This window comes from Nelumbo nucifera, chromosome 7, assembly GCF_055504915.1.
Source record: "Nelumbo nucifera cultivar China Antique chromosome 7, China Antique-T2T, whole genome shotgun sequence".
NCBI lineage: Eukaryota > Viridiplantae > Streptophyta > Magnoliopsida > Proteales > Nelumbonaceae > Nelumbo > Nelumbo nucifera.
Genome location: NC_142655.1, coordinates 6,163,940 through 6,180,518, shown reverse-complemented (window position 1 = coordinate 6,180,518; position 16,579 = coordinate 6,163,940). Strand labels below are relative to the sequence as shown.

The 16,579-nt window shown below is 36.4% G+C and overlaps 2 protein-coding genes across 3 annotated transcripts; both read right to left on the bottom strand.

The window, feature by feature from the left end:
• Positions 1-697: 697 nt before the first annotated feature.
• LOC104597388 (zinc finger AN1 and C2H2 domain-containing stress-associated protein 16-like) lies at positions 698-5,624 on the bottom strand. Of its 2 annotated transcripts, XM_088891020.1 has the most exons (3): positions 5,313-5,624; positions 3,428-3,592; positions 698-1,660 (listed from the first exon to the last, which is right to left on the bottom strand). In XM_088891020.1, exons 2-3 carry the CDS (start codon positions 3,434-3,436, stop codon positions 947-949), a joined length of 723 nt encoding a protein of 240 aa, XP_088747146.1. In that variant the 5' UTR covers positions 3,437-3,592; positions 5,313-5,624; the 3' UTR covers positions 698-946. The 2 variants fall into 2 exon arrangements, with proteins under 2 accessions (XP_088747146.1, XP_019053350.1); XM_019197805.2 differs by lacking the exon at positions 3,428-3,592.
• A 1,508-nt stretch (positions 5,625-7,132) lies between these two features.
• NRPB11 (DNA-directed RNA polymerase, RBP11-like protein) lies at positions 7,133-13,533 on the bottom strand. Its single transcript, XM_010258881.3, has 5 exons — positions 13,394-13,533; positions 13,206-13,295; positions 12,967-13,045; positions 12,726-12,821; positions 7,133-7,393 (listed from the first exon to the last, which is right to left on the bottom strand). Exons 1-5 carry the CDS (start codon positions 13,444-13,446, stop codon positions 7,361-7,363), a joined length of 351 nt encoding a protein of 116 aa, XP_010257183.1. The 5' UTR covers positions 13,447-13,533; the 3' UTR covers positions 7,133-7,360.
• Between the last annotated feature and the right edge of the window lie 3,046 nt (positions 13,534-16,579).

Here is a 16,579-nt window from a genome sequence, read left to right as displayed (position 1 = left end):
GAACGGCACGGGAAAAACTCTATGAAGTTGTAACATGGCATCAATGAGATGGTAAATCAAGGGGGTTTTCGGTTGATGTGGCGGTTGTTTTTGTTTCGAAAAACAAAACCACACACACATATTGGCAAACACCTCCTAATGCTACAGGATATGGTGTGGAGTAGTTTTTGTGTTCTTATGAACAACTATACAGTATAATAGACCATGCCAAAATATATTCTATACAATAGGCCTTTTTTTTTTGTTCCATCAGTACATCAATTGCATGAAGGATTGCCATGTATGAGGTCCACTAAGAGAAAAAGGGCAGCTCAGTGCACGAGGCTGGTCCAGGGAGGGACAAATGTATAAAGACTTACCCATGAAGATACACAAATAAGCTGTTTCCAAGATTTTAACCCTGGTCACCCAGGTTGCAATGGAGAAACCCAACCATTGTTCCAAGGCCCGCCCTCTCCACTAAGGGAAATAGGAAGGATCAAAAGCTATGTATGGTAAGAAAGACAAGAACTTTAAATCATACATAGCAGAGCCAATGTTTAATTGGCCAAGTGATTGTTATATCAAGAATTTCAAATCATGAACAATCAGAACCTTAGACCTAAAAAGCTATGTATGGTAAGAAAGACAAGAACTTTGCAGTTTTCTTAAATTCAAATATTGACAAACCAACATCACAGGTTGCTGGATCTCACCATTTAATACACAGGACCAGAGAAGCATCCATTTCATCTGAAGGCAGGACTTCAGCAAATTCTGTGACTTGAAGGTTATAGGAGATGTTCCCATGTTTCCTTGAAAAAATTGAAGAGAACAGGTACAATCATTCCATGTTAAATGTATTATACAAATCGAACCAATGGCGGGCAATTTGATACATTATCTATCATGCTTTAGAAGTCCCACCATGGTCTCTCTCAACATGCTCTACCAGGGATACTGGATCTCAGAATCCTCTACTACATTTGGGGCAGGCATCAATTCTCACCTTCTTAACACCAGCTCGATCACCTGCTTTTTCATGAACTTTTTCAACATGCTCTACCAAAGCAATCACAGAATTGAACCTTGCCTGACACTTTGGACACTCTTCCACCAGTCCATTGCTGTCACTGTTGCTTGGTCCAATCCCGTCCTTTGCCATCTGCAATGCTTGGCTAGTTGCAAGACTCAACTTGGCCATACCAGCTTCAGCTGAGGCTCGGACAGTTGAAGCCACATTGACAAAGCTTGTAGCCCAATTTAGTGATGATGCAGATGCATTGCGGATAGATCGGGAATCTTCTGTCAGACTTCTCGTCAAGAGGCCTATAAATGGGAGGCCTGCATCAGGTTTTTTAGGTCCTGGGCACTTGTGATCAGGTCCAAAGCGGTGCTTCAAGCAATGCTCGATGTTGCAATCCCTGCACCTGATCGTGTTCGAGAACGTCAGAGATTCTCTGCAACGAGGGACAGGGCATCTTTTTTTCTTTGTTGTTCTCTCATAGTTTGATGGGTCACAGTCAGTGTTCACGTGTGACTCCCAAGTAATGTTTGGATCTTCATCAAGAACCAGGCGGACTCCTTTAGCACAGAGGGGACAGATGACAACTTTGACATCCTGTCTATTGGCATTTTGACAGTGGTGCTTAACATAATTTCTATGCTCTAAACAGAATACCTGTGAGAAATATGGAAAAAGTCATGACCACAACCTAAAACCAATTAGTTTTGTTCATAACAAAATATTCTACAAAGGAAAAGGCTAACATAATATCAAGGTGGGAAGCTAATCCAAAATAAAGGTGACCAAGAAGAAACTTCAAGAAAGCAAAAGCAACAGTCATGTAAACACATCACTTATAAAAGTCATTATAGAATGGGTAAATAGTGGTTTAACGCCTAAATTGCTCTAGTGTCGAAGGAACAATGCTCCAAGTTATTAAGAATATCACAACAAACTTTCTATGGATCATATTATTGTTGATGGTCAAGAAAGGTGTTTTCTGAGGATATTATGGTCAAAAGGTGAAACATTCACATTTATCAAAAAAAAAGGCGAAACATTCACATCAAAAACAAACCATTGACAATATCATTATAGAGATAGTAAATTGGATAATGATTTTAAGGCTAAAGCATCATTCAGGCAAGTTGCTAGGTCAAGATCTCAGGATGTGTAAGGCCAAACAATTGTACCATGTCTAAGAGGATGAAGCACCAACGATCTATGAGTTTCTGAAAGTTGGACAAGAATGACTGCTATGGGAGCTTGAAGGTGAAGTCAGTGGAGAAACCACCCAAGGGAAAAAGGTCTGAAAGTCTGAGAGGTTTAAAGTCTCCCAAGAGTCCCTGAGAAGGAGGTTGTGTTCCCTATTTAGAGGGAAAAGTGGCCATGAACCTTGGACAAAGTTCTAGAATAATCTTTCTGGGCAAAATTCCCAAGTTAGTTATGCCAACTTGGCATGGGCGGTTATGGACAAGAACGTGGGTGAGGGGACCAGGTACTGACCTGCGCAGTTTTCCCCGCCTCTTACACAATCTTGCCAAGTGTCACCATTGGAACTTATTGAGATCATTGCACTTGTCATGTATATAGTGTCAGGATCCTGCAGGCTTCACAAGTCTCGGGAACATCTACTCGCGAGATTTACATGCACAGGACTGGAATTCACAATATGTTTTGGCAATTTCATGGAAATTGAGATGTCTATAGTCTTACACTATGATCTCTACAAACTACAATTCTCTTGCAAGATAATGGGATTTAGAGACCAACATTTTCAAATTTGAAACATACACTGAACCAGTGGGACTAGCACTTCACATTTCAATGTAAAGTCAGTATATCAATATGAAAATTAGAAAAAAAAAAAGGAAATTCTAAAAATAAACAATAACAATAACAAATTCGATAAATGTCACGAAACAATAAATAAAATGCTATTTCGCTATTAAATCATTAAAAAATATGTTAATTCAACAATTTGGTTAGAACAGCTCAAGCAAACCACATCAGTCTGTTGACAGTTTAGGTTTTTATTAAAAAAAAAAAAAAAAAAAAAAAAAATCTCTTAGGCGACCACTAGTCAAACAAATCTAATATCTTCTTGATTTGGTGTGATCTTCAAAACAATGGTGGAGACCTATTTGTATATGGTTAGTGCTTGATTATGACACTGAACACCAAAGCATCTATTAGGCAAGAGACCTGGTCAAGAGCCTGAAATGGAAAAGAAGAACAGCTGTGCTATTGCATATTATCAAGATAAAGAATAGCTGTGTACAAATCAATGACACCACATTGAATAACATAAGTAGAATATGGCTGGCAATAAAATGGTACTTGATATACGAATCTTTTTCCCACAAAGTCTTCATTACATAGAACATTATTGACTAAAAATGGATTTTTAGACCAGCCAAGGTTCATTTAATTCAAGACTACCTTGGTCATAGTATAGAAGTCTCATGCAGTGTAGAAAGTGTCTCCTACCAATGCTAGGGACACAATGCACTATGTCCGGGACTAGAGGGGAACTCACTATTTGGAAAAAGCAACCCCTTGTTAACACCCAAGAGCTATCCGTGTGCGAGGGAAAGAAACAACCACCTGTGTATCATGAAATTATCCCTTACAGTTAATTCTAAGACCATAAATGGGGCTAAAGGTATTTCTTAAAGCTAAAATTAAAAGACAGGACAGATAGATTTGCTCTTTTCTTGTTCTTCTCTTTGTTATGAGCTAATATACTCCTCAAAGGCAGAATCCAGTCATCTAGGATTATGTTTTCATACCTTTCCTTGAAAAAAAAAAAAAAGAGTAGAAGGAAATACATTCAGGGGTTGGGGGGGGGTGGGGGGAGCTATTATGGTTCCTTATGGATTGTGGCTGGCTCACTATTACTACTAACTGGAATTCTGACTAAAGATTCGCAGATAAAATACCAACAAGGACATCAACAAAATAAAAGGGGATATAATTCTCCATTTCTTGTATCAAACACACATACAAATATAACTATCCAATTTAGTATGCTAATATCTTGTTTTTTAGTTTTTTAAGTAACTATCATTCTTTAATATTTATATACCATACCAAATTTAATGAAATTTTTAAGAGCTGAAAATTTTGTATAGTATAATGAGTTAAGATAAATCAGTTGTATCTTTCAAATCTATTACCATTTATGTATTTTAAATATTTTCTTACTGTAAAATAAACTTTAGAGCTATCCATGCAGTATCGATTGTCATATGGGATACAAATTAGGTTACAGGAACCCAGGTATATTAGATTTTTTGACTGCCTTAGTCTTTGAAGTTGGCATTGATTACTACGGTAATGAGGAATGTCAAAACAGTAAAACCACAAGTTCCTGTTCAGGAATCAAAACAATCCAGTAAAACTATTATGAGTCTATGAGTAATTGAAATTGCAAATACAATTGCAGTTTGAAGATATAGATTTAGCGGCAAAGCATCATGCCTTTATTTTTCACGAATGCTTTGGCATATCTTAGAGAGCTTCTAAATGAATGAGAAGTTCAACTATATTTGAAGAAACGTTTATTAGTCAAAAGATATAAGCAGATTGCAACAATGATGGTTTTCAAATGCAGGAGGTATGGGAAAGCAGTAAAAATCCCAAAAAGAAAAAAACATCAGATTCAAAACCTCCGCCAAGAATGCAACATTTTAATGTTTTATGCAAAGTAACTAGAATGAGTCTCGTATCACATCTTACAGTATGGAGGTGAGAATCTAGAAGAGATGATCATGGTAAGGGAATTCCACGTAGAACTATCGCAGAGCTTAGAGGACTAAGGCTCCAGAGTAAGGAAGAACTGCTACTCCTAATTAATTCACAGAAAAACAAAAACAAAAACAAAAAAAAACAAAAGCAAAAACAAAAACAAAAACAAAAAGGTTTTCAGGGCTTCAAATGAGAGTTGAGGCTCGATTGTAATGTGCTCCCCAATTTGAAAAATTCCATTATACGAGTCTGTTTGCACCTAATGTTGATTGAAGTGGGCAATTCCGGATACTAGATATTTGTATTATCTAAAGTTCCGAATAATCAAGAATGAAATGAAGCATTTTGAAAAGATCCGACACAGAACTCCCTCAGCAATTACAAACCAAAAGTTGGCATAACTCAAGTAAATTTCGCTGCAAAACTAATCCATCAGGAAATCAAGAGATCCATGCGATTAACCAAGAAATCGGAGTCCCCAACATATTCATCTAATCACCCTTTAACAATATATCCAACGGCAATAGCGCGGGAAAACAACGGACACCAAAGACCGAGACAAGAGAAAGGGTGGAACCTGTTTGCAACGATCGCAGGTGAACGGCAAGAAATCAATTTGCCTACAATCGTCGACGCTGCAATGCTTGCCGAGATCGGGAAACTCCGGAGTTCCCATAAAATCGAAAGAACACGAGAGAGAGATTATTCAGAATCACGGAGTAAATCCAAATCTCCGGTTTTTCTTCCGGGATTTGAACCAGAGATTTGGATAATCAATGTCTGATAACTTTCGATTTCCGCGTTCAGAAACCGCGGGAATCGAAAGCACCAGCACTGTTTGGGTTCTTCTTCTTCCACTCCCAGAATTCATCTGATTCCAAACTATTCAAATATAATACAACGAAGGCAGTTTTCTGTTACATTTGAAGGTTTGGATTTGAACCAAACGTGTTGACTTCCCGTTCATTGACTTAACAAGGTTAAATGCTGCGCTGGACAAGCGAAACCACAAATTAATCGAGTCATAGGCAACGTTTTAAAATCGGACCATCCAAGTGAAGCGGAAATTTGTCTATTCGGGTTCAATTGGTTTTAACTTTTAACTTCCCCGGGGCCAGGGCCATGTTTGTTTCTAACCTTGTATTTTGAGTCATGAATTCAATTTCTTTTCTTCATGGTCTCGATTATGAATTTATGATACAATATTAAATCCATTTTCAGTTCATTTTATTAATAATATTGTAGGCGGTTTGGTAGCTGAAAAACTTAAAACCAATGCAAATTATTTGGATGAATCGCAGTTGATTGGTATAACATTTTGATCTTTTAGTGTAATTTATCAACGCTTATAGTTATAGATATCCAATTTCAACCCAGACCTGATTCAAATCCATAAATCCGACTGATACTATTCAATTTGTATTCAAAAGTAAATGAATCAAGTTTGGATCTCGCCATCTCGGTGCATCCGTAACTGGTTCAAATTTAGGTTGAGCCCATTTTACATTTTTACCATTGATTTCATATCACAACGCCAAAGTTTAGAGTTCAACCATGGTGCATTTATATTGGCTGAAAATTAAATTCAGATCAGAACCAATCAGGTTAAACTTTGGTTACTTTTCATTGGTTCAAGTCTCACTGTGATGATATTTTATAGAAGGATTCACCCATAATACAGGAAAATTTTGTAAACAAATGAATCGGTTTTCTCATCAGGTGGTATTTATCAAAACTCACCCGGACGGAGAGGTGGTTTATGTTTTTTTTTTTTTTTTTTTGATAATATTAGGAAGTAATACAACACGAGAACAAGCAAAACTCAAAAGCAGGAAAAAAAAAATCAGCTAAAACTAGCGAGTGAAGCATCATTGAAGCTCTTGTCGTTCCATGCATCCTACCATTGTGTCCTCGATTCACTAAATAGTCTGCAACCCTGTTCCCTTCCCTGTGTATGTGCTTGTAGGTAAATCTTGTTCTCTTCCTCAGATATTCTCTTTACATTCCTCGAAAATTGACCGAGTACATCAAGCATTAGCTTGGAGTCTCCCTCGATAATTATTTTATCACCATCAATTTCTCTGCTTAGCCTAAGCGCTTCAAGAGCTGCACGTGCCTCTGCAACTGAGATGGTTGAACTGCCCTTCCAGCAGCATAGATTTTATAAGAAGAATCACTTTTGACGATGACAAAAAAATGGATTGAGGAAAGAATCAATTGACAGCTTTCAGGTTTCAACAAGTCGGTGGCATTTCTTTCTAAGGGGAATTGCATATACTTAACCAAACTTTTGTGTTCGCATCAGATAAGATGTTCATTGGTGGGATATATGTTTTGGTCCCAAAGGTCTCTCCAACATGGATCAATTTGAATAAATGGTAGTCCACAAACTACATCTGCAAGTAAATTGCCATTACATTTCAAGGTCTATCCAACTTACAAATGGATTTTACTTGGCAACAAAATTCCATCGCACACCATAACAACGTAGAATAAGGTCTACCAAACAAGAGAATTATCATTAACAGCAAGCAAAATATGCTTGGGATCTCAAGTTCCCTCTTGAATCTTCAATCATGGTCAAGTTTCTCCATTCAACAAAATAATGTTGCTCAGCCGTACTGCTTAGTATTCCCTCGAAATTCTCATCATCTCTTCCTGCATATTAGAAGCCATAGAATGTGAGGAATACGCGAAGATACAAAGATGACATAAGCTGCAAAACATTTCAGGTTGTAATTCAGATAGAAGATAACAAGTTAACATGTATTTATAAAAAAGACATTCATGAGAGGATGCACAATTATGTACCAGAATGTAAATCTATACAGACCCACTCCTCACCTAGAAAAAGAGGGGGGAGGACAATGAAGGATAAAATTTCTAGATGAGGCACTTTAACTCCTGATATATTTAAAGCCATCAGCTGTAAAGTTAACCTCTCTTGAACCTAATCTGAATTGTAGTGGAAGAAAAGTCGCCCTAACATCAAGTGATGATCAACACTCCATGGATTCTTGCTAACTCCTTCAATCCGACCAACTGCATTAGCAGTCTCCAAATTATGCTATCATCAATCCCATGCTATAGCGAAAAAAGCATCTTACTCATCAACAATATATTCTGAAGTACAAACCCCACAGCTTGCCTACACATATTGACAATTTACTAGCTGAAACTTTATATTCTCTCATTTTCTTTCCATGCAGTCTCATTGAATTTTCTCAACGAAACCTATTATCATCATTCATCAACAGTCCACAAAAGCAACTATCAATTTTGTGGCCTCCTTGGTTTGATTATCCATAACATGGGAGAGATTGATTAATCATCAAAAAAATAAAACATGGGAGAGATTGAGGAGGATATTGTTCATAGAATCAGAATGAAATGGGTAATATGGATGGCTATATTTGGAGTCCTATGTGATGAGAAAATATTACCTGTGCCAAAAGGAAAATTTTATATAACAGTTATAAGACCAGCAATGATGGGGTGTTGGGCAGTCAAGAAACATGTTTAAAAATAAGTGTAGCACAGTAGCAGAGGTGCAAACATTGAAATGGACAAGTGGGAAAACAAAAACAATAAAGGATTGAATCAGAAATGAATGTATCAATAGGAACCTAGGACTAACCCCATCAGTGAGAATAAGTGATGTTTTGCAAGTTGAAAAATCTAGAAGAGCTAGGGACAGGACAATAAGGACATAGGTTGAAGTAGTGAGAAATTATCTGAGCACCCAATAACCCTGGTTTTTTTTTCTTCTTTTTGATAGATAAGTGCCCATAACAAAATACTTGTCAAAAAAAAAAAAAAAAGATAAGTGCCCATAACAATGGATGTAACACAACAGAGTGGAGAGGAAAAACAAGATTCATATAACCAACCCCATATAGTTGGGACTTGGGACAAGGCTCAGTCAATTTGAACTATATTATTAGGAACTAGGAAGGCAAAGTGTACTTTGGCCTCTATAGAAAGTGAATCGCAGATCCACATAATATAATATAAGATAGCCTACCAAGAAACTGGCATAAAAAGGCCATTACTATTTACCCAAAAAAGGCTATCCGATGTTGGGATCTTGGGAAGGGTGGACTGGATACAGTCCTAACCTTTGGCTTTTTCTGGCACAAAATAGCCACTCTCAAGCTCTAATCCGTGCTCTCACGCTTGAGAGCCCAAGATTTTACCATTACAGCAAGTAATAGCCCCTACGAAGAAACTGGCATCATGGTGAGAAATATAATTCCTGATTATAAAGCTCACTAATATCAAGAACACCATCACCAACTAGGTTCATCTACTTTACATCTATCTCTTTTCATTGGTAATTTTAACTTTATCAATATAATGGAAATAATGTTATGTACAAATGATGAAGCGAGTACCTTAGGCCCGTTGGCTTCATTGCCAAGTTCTGACATGCCCTGTCATTTCTTGCTAGAAACAAAACTTGATTCTAACCAAAAATAGGATGGAAGGAAACAGTCTAGAAGAAATGAAATAGAAAAGTGTATGTGCATGCCATTAGGAAGAATGGGACTCGGAAACTCAATATCACAGATGTATGGAATTTTAAAGCCAATACATCAATTTCAATCTCAAGGAAAAGGGCAATCTCTTAGTCGAGTTGCTTCCTTCCCTGGCTCTGAGTTTTGCCTCAACAAGATTAATGGTGTATTAAATAGGTGTCGGATCTGAGTGTGCTTGACATGATCTAAGTTGAGGTTCACACCAACCTGCGGTCCATATTCAACCCTTATACAAAATATGGATTGATTATGAATATTTGTCCTTTAGATCTCTTGGCTCTAAAGCAAAGCTCATCTGAGTATCTGACAACACCTATAGATAGGATCATGGTTGACTTTTTGTCTCATACAATTAAAAGACATGCTTGTGATAAAAAGAATCATTGTGACCTAGGCATTTGATATTGATCTTATAGGTGACTAAGTGACTTAGAAATTTGATATGATAAAACAATTCTGCACGATAAATTATTGGCATCAAGAAGGTCATATATAGACTTGGATAGAGCTACAGTTGGGATGTTGTGTCCTTGGATGGAGTTATTACAGTCAATAGAGCCTGGAATGGCATAAACTCTGATAGATTGATCCATGTTGATCAATGAACAATATGGTTGGTTGTGCATCTTATCATGAATGATCACAGAAGACTTGCTGAGACCATCTTATTTAAGTTGAGGTAGATATTTGTCACTTCTGTGGCCCAAATTTTATTTCAAACACTAAAAAAGACATCAGAGGCAGAGCGGAGGCAATGATTGGAGTAAGAAAAGAAACCTGTATTGTTTTCCGATTCTTGAGATGTTAATGGGGTCTAAAAGACACAAGGGAAGGTTAAGATGAACAAGAAAAAAAGGCATTTTCAGTAAAGAGAATTGAGCTGATATACCATCAACAGCCAAGTATTCTCTCTCTCTCTAGTTTCTTTCTTATTCCTTCAAGTACACCATCAACAGCCAAAATTTTCTGATCAAGAAAAATCATTCAACATTCACAAAAGGACAGAATTGAGCTGGTCCTACATAAGCGTCACAGACAACATCTCACGCGGCAAGTAGATATTCCCTCACCAGCCCAAACTCTTCTCCAGGTAAATAGGTAATCCTTCTCCCAAATACCCCTCTGTGGTTCAAACTTGAGATAAGGAAGCAGGCCCCTAATCACCAAATGTTACATGCCAAACAAATTCACCAAAATCCCTAGGACTTTTGGAATGCATCAAGCAAAGCCTTTTGACCTTTAGGACTTTTAAGACTTTCCTAGATCCTTCCATATATCAAGATATGAAGGACTTATTTCTGGCCAGCTAGTTTTAGAAGCTTCTTTTATCAATAACAAAAAAAAAATACAAAAAAAAAAAAAACTGCTTCTTTACAGAAGACATGGAGACCTCCAATTATAAAACTAAATACTGTACAAAGATTAAAAAAAAGCACAATATCATTCATTAATGGCCCAAATGTCCCTAATTCCTATTAATATCAACCCCATTAATAAACCAAGGAATTGGAGTCCAACCACTGAGAGGCAAGAATTTTGCTTACATAATGAACACCTTGCTTGCTTAGCTTCCTAGATCAGTTAATTCAACCACAGAAGTCCTAGCAAGAAAAGTATCTTGATTAACAATCAAAAAGAGTATCTCAAGGAAAAGATTGCTTCAAGCCCCTTTTTTCTTGGTCAATTGTGCAACTTGTACTTTTATACTCAAGTTTCTTTCTTTTTGCACCTTTTTGTTTCCCTTGATCCCCTTTTGGTTGGGACCAAGAGGTCATTTTACTCTTTAACCTTCCTTCCAAATAAAAACTCAGTAATCAAAATATGTGGACTATAATGGCATTTTACTGGAATCTGGAGCCAAAAATAAAAAGATCATTACTCAATGTTGGTCCTAGTTATTCTATCAGGAGAGGTAGGTTGGATACAAAATTACAAACCTAATCTTTGACCTTTTTTAATAAAATGGTCACTCTCAAACTCAAACTTGAACCTTATTTTCACACTTGTCAGCCCAGAGTTTACTATTACACCAAGCAATGGCCCCTTGAAGTAAAAAACCAATGCTAGTTACAATACATGCATTCTGGGTTTTTATATTAGAACATAAAAGAAGGTTTACTTTTAACAAAGAATTAGAAAAAATGTCTTTGCCCCCAAAAGAGAAACTTTTTACATAAATCAGAAAAGCCATCAAGGTACTTTTCCACAATTCCACTACCAAGAAAACAAGCACATTCCTTTATCAAAACAACACTTAATTTATTAATTCCAGTTTTGATAGAAATTTATTATTTCCTTATTTCTTTTAGAAGAAAACTCCACATTACACACATTGAATAATGATGAACATGGAGATGGTTGGCATAAATTTTCTTTGGCATGATTTGCAGCTATTTTATGTCCCAATCCCCCATAATGCAAATAATCTATGCTCTTGTAAAAATGCTGTTGATCCAAAAAAAAAACTGCAATAATCATCAAAATAGTAGTAATAACATAATAATGATGATGATGGTGATGATCTTTTTACAACATTAAAAGGCTCCTTTTTTCCACTAACAAAGAAAGATGGAGAAATCATGTAAGATGCATTAGGGAAGTACTCCTTTTGGACAGTTTGGTAGAGAGGAATGAAAGAATCTTCAATGGGAGGGAATAGTGGATTTCCTGTTGAAAGTTACTAACTTTCACCTTTGTAGAACCTAGTAATTTCTCTAAGAATTACACAAAAGACTATGTTGTATACAACAAAATACAAAAGTAATGTTTTATGGGGTTGAGAAAGCCAAAGAACTGGGAATTGGTAGTTTGGTTATTGAAGGTGATCCAAAGATAGTTGTGGGATGGTTAGAAAAAGGTGAGGGGTGAGTTAGCAGTTTAGGAATTGTGCGCGTTAAATGGATGTCAAAACTCAAAAGATGTGAACTTGTAAGTACATTGGGTTAGAAGATTTGCTAACAGTTTGGCAGATGGTTTAGCTAAGAAAGGGGTTCAGATACAGCATATGTACTGGGCACAATTATAATAAAGGTTGCGTGGCTTGCCTTGTATCAGACTCGCTAGTTTCTCACAACTTGTTGTTGTATCCATATCTTTTAATTATTAATGAATATTCTTTCTGTGGTTACTGGTCAAAAAAACTACAAAAGTAATGTTAGTAATCCCCACTATTCCAGCAATTATTCCTCCCAAGTGATTTAACTAAACCAAGCATACCCAATATATTAAATGGTAACTTGCACCAAACACCTGCAGCCATGAAGAAAAAAATTGTTTTTTATTGAGAATATAACTTATTGATACAAAAGGGAAAGAGGAGATTTAGAAAGACTAGACTGAAAAAAGCAATAAAAGATGAAAGAATAAACATTTTGAACTCGGATCTTTTTCTCCACATGCTTAACGAATAATCTAGTAGTTGATAATTAAAACAAAATGATGTATTGTCAAACCTCGAACGCATTCTTCAAGTGGTTGAGCTCCCTGTCTAGGTCATTTATAGCCTGATTGTATGCCTGCATTGGTGATGATTGGCTTGTTGTGTGTATCTGCACAATAAACCATACAATTATCCAAAGCATTACAAACCAATTATGTACTAAATTTATTAAATTTTGTTAAAATAAAGAACATGAATGGCAGAACGTTTAGAGATATTATAACCAAATAAAATATGAGTGAAAAAATACTAACCCTAACTATTATCTTGTACTGAAGCGGGTGTGGAAGCTTGTAACCTGCAAACAAAACATTTGGGTCCCTGTGCAGTTGCCTATACAACCAAAATAATCCATCAAGTAAGGAAGCAATCAAATTATATAAACTATACAAATAGACTAGATCAACGTAGCCGCAAACAATCACAGAACCATCAAAACAAGTGTTAGCATCAGAAAACATAAATGGAACGAGTGATTAATTAGTAGGGGTACATGCGGAGGATGTTGCCTATGGTGTGCTCTTCTCTCTCAAGTGTAAAGGAAGCAGCGTTGATAATTTTCGTGTCTCTTTCGTAGGATACCCTGTCGTTCAGAGTCGAAACGCGGAAAAATGTTTAAAAATATATATATACAACAGATAGAGAGAATATAAAAGAAAGGAAGAGCCATGTATATTGTACTTTTTGGTGCCTTCTGGTACGACGAACCGCTCGTAACGATCAGGGGCGTTCATGGTGCTTTGCCCTTCTGTGTACTCTGTCTTTCTTCCTCTCCAACAATTCGACCTGCCTCTTAGCCCTTTGCTGTAAGAACTGCTATAAATATAAGACAACAAATTAACAATAAAAAAAGTAAATTGCATATAAGTACCCTGTACCTTGGTTATTTTCATTTTAGGGGCTCAACTTTAAAATGTCCCACTTTATATCTATTTTTTTAAGAAATATACATTTAAATCCAATTACCGTTAAACTAATGTTACATTGAAGAATAAATTATAAAAATGGCCATATTTTGATTCCCTTTTGTGAGTCCAGATCTGCGCCCCACAAGGACGTGTCCCACAACCTCCCACAGTATATCCCTCTTGTGTATTAGGAACATCTCACGATAATAGTACCAAAACTGATGACATCATTATCGGGAGATGTCCCCAATACACAGCAGAGATGTGTTGTGGGACTTTATGGAGTGCAGACCTGAACTCCTCTTTTGTCACTATTCATCTACCTTTGGACTTCGGACACAAATCATCAATGATTAATTAAATGCACCTTGGTGTATTTATTGGAAATTGGCTTCGGTCAGGACAAGCCCATGCTTACACCGTCCCAACGGTCTCTTCCAATCTTTCATCGAGAATATCTCCATATAAAATAAAACACATGAGTAGGGAGATATTCCCAATGCAAGGTTGTAAAGGCTACTTAAACGGGGCATTGCCGGAAGCCAAACTCTATTTATTGAGCTCAGTTTGAAATGAGCACAAATACAAATATATAATATCTACCAAAAAACAAATACAAATATATACAATATAAATACATACAAAGTAATACAAAATACAAGATTTTGCACTCTATATATTTGTAGTCCTTTCATGCGTAATCTCACTTTTGAACTCTTACTTTGCCGTCACTAGTTTGTATCTAAAAGTCCATCGGTATAAGAAAGTAATCATTTTTTTATTTTATCCATTGTGGAGCGTTAGAAATAATATAATCATTTTTTAATTTTATCCATTGTGGTGTGTGTACGTGTGTGTAGAAATTCAAGTACTAAAATGATACATTTGAAAGTTGGGGATCTTAAGATTACCCTTAAAAGTAAGGCTGTAACTTGGGTCGGGTTAGCCCAAACCCAACCCGAAAAAAGTCGGGTTGGGTTGGGTCGGGTTGATGCTCGGGTTATGATTATGGTTGAAATTTATGAACCCGACTTTAATTCGGTTTGGGTTAGGGTTGATTCCTTGGGCAACTCGACCCAACCCAAACCCGACTCTATAGTATATATCATATATAAATATATGTTATATATATTGATCATACATTGATTTGTTTAGATACATGATAGTTGTATAGCCACTGCCACATACTATCATTTATTTCATTGAAGATAATCACTTCACTTAATCCTAATTGGAAATACTAAAACCTTGATAACATATTTTATGTTTTTTGAATATTTTATTCTTTATCTCCTCTGTGTTGTTTGTCACCCATAGCTTACTGCCCATAAAAGATCTATTATAATTTATAAGTCATCGTAATGAAAATTGAGTTAAAATCTAAGATTAAGAAGTTCTACAAGATTTTAAGGGATGGGAAGAAGGCTAGGTTGGACCCAACCTAAGCCCAGCCCAACCCAAAGTTGACTTTGGGTTAGGTTGGGTTGGGTTAGGGTTAAAGGAATTTAGTTAGGATTAGGGTTAAGGTTGGGTAGGTCAGGTTGAAGGTCGGGTTGGGTTAGGGTTAGGGTTGGGCTAGGGTTGGCCTCAACCCGATCTAACCCAGCTCTACTTGCAACCCTACTTAAAAGTACAAGGTACTTATCATCAACTCTCTAATAATAATAATAATAATAATAATAATAATAGAGAGTTGGGAACAAATCTAGCCTTCAGCATGGCCTTAGAGGATTATGGGTTTGGTGTATGGACTAGTGGGCCACACCAGTTGTAAAGCCCATATGGGTAAGCAAATGGATAGGTTTTACCTAAAATCAAATGGATTTGATTGTAACCAAGTAGGGATCATATTCCAAATTCTTGGTACCGACGTTAAAAGTCAACCTTGGTTGGCTTTCGTGGAATTGACCTTTAACTTTCCTTTAGAGATGACAACTTAACCAGTCCCCATAGGGCTCTAACCCTCTCTGCCCAATTGGGGTAGACTTTGATTGGGTTTGAGGCAAGTTTTGAGTTGTAACCGGGGACCAGGCGAGGATGGTATTTTTCCACCCTAGCCCTACCCTGGCCCAAAACCCGCCCCAACTAAAAGTGTGTCTTTATAAAATAACGTTTAATATATATTATACTATATTACATAGTTGTAGGTGAGTTTCAAAGAAATAAAAAGTCAATTTGTAAGTATGATCAGAGAGGAACGAGGCAAATTCGGGGGTCCTCATTCCCCACAAGAACGAGGATGGGGGATTTCTAGCCCCATTGAGTATGGGCGGGGACATGACAGGTATCTTGAGTTTGAGTCGGGACGACAGGACAACAAAACTCGACCCCACCCCTTATGGTTGTCATTCCTATTTGCCCTAAAATAAACCCCAAAAAATACTTTGAGTATGTAAAGTTTTGAACCCATGTGCCCATGGTTAAAAATACCATGGTCTCTGATAAGTAATGCAATTTCTTCAAAAAAAAAGTAATGTAAAGTGTAATTTATATTTACAAATCTTAAATTATAATGACAAGTTTTGAACTTTATATTATCATTATTGAAATCAATTCTAAACATCTCATGATTGTTATATTATTATTATTATCATCATCATCATCATCATCATGTTGTTGTTGTTGTTGTTATTTATGATGTTAAGAGCAAATGTTTGGGATCATATCACTTTGACCTATTCTTTTTACATGCCCTTGCTTTTGCATGTGCTCTTACAAAGACCCCTTCAACTTTCACAGATTTAAATCCCCCAAATTATCTTTCTCAATGATTTATGATTTGATTATCTTTCTAAGTATAATATTGAAACCCCCAGTTGTTCTAGTAGATCCTTGTAGTTTTTTTTGTTCAATTCAATATTCAAACAAAATGGTAGAGGTTTCTTTCCACTAGATAATAATTCAAGGTTTGTTTGGTTTCAACTTAGCCATAAATTGAAACAAGCACGAGAAAAATATT

Coding starts and splice junctions, on each gene's coding strand:
- LOC104597388 (XM_019197805.2), bottom strand. CDS start 5,411: ATGGGAACTCCGGAGTTTCCCGATCTCGGCAAGCATTGCAGCGTCGAC. Junction 1,661..5,312: donor CCTGCGATCGTTGCAAACAG/GTTCCACCCTTT, acceptor TATTTCTCACAG/GTATTCTGTTTAGAGCATAG.
- NRPB11 (XM_010258881.3), bottom strand. CDS start 13,446: ATGAACGCCCCTGATCGTTACGAGCGGTTCGTCGTACCAGAAGGCACC. Junction 12,822..12,966: donor AGTACAAGATAATAGTTAGG/GTTAGTATTTTT, acceptor TTTATTGTGCAG/ATACACACAACAAGCCAATC. Junction 7,394..12,725: donor ACTTGAAGAATGCGTTCGAG/GTTTGACAATAC, acceptor TCTAATATGCAG/GAAGAGATGATGAGAATTTC.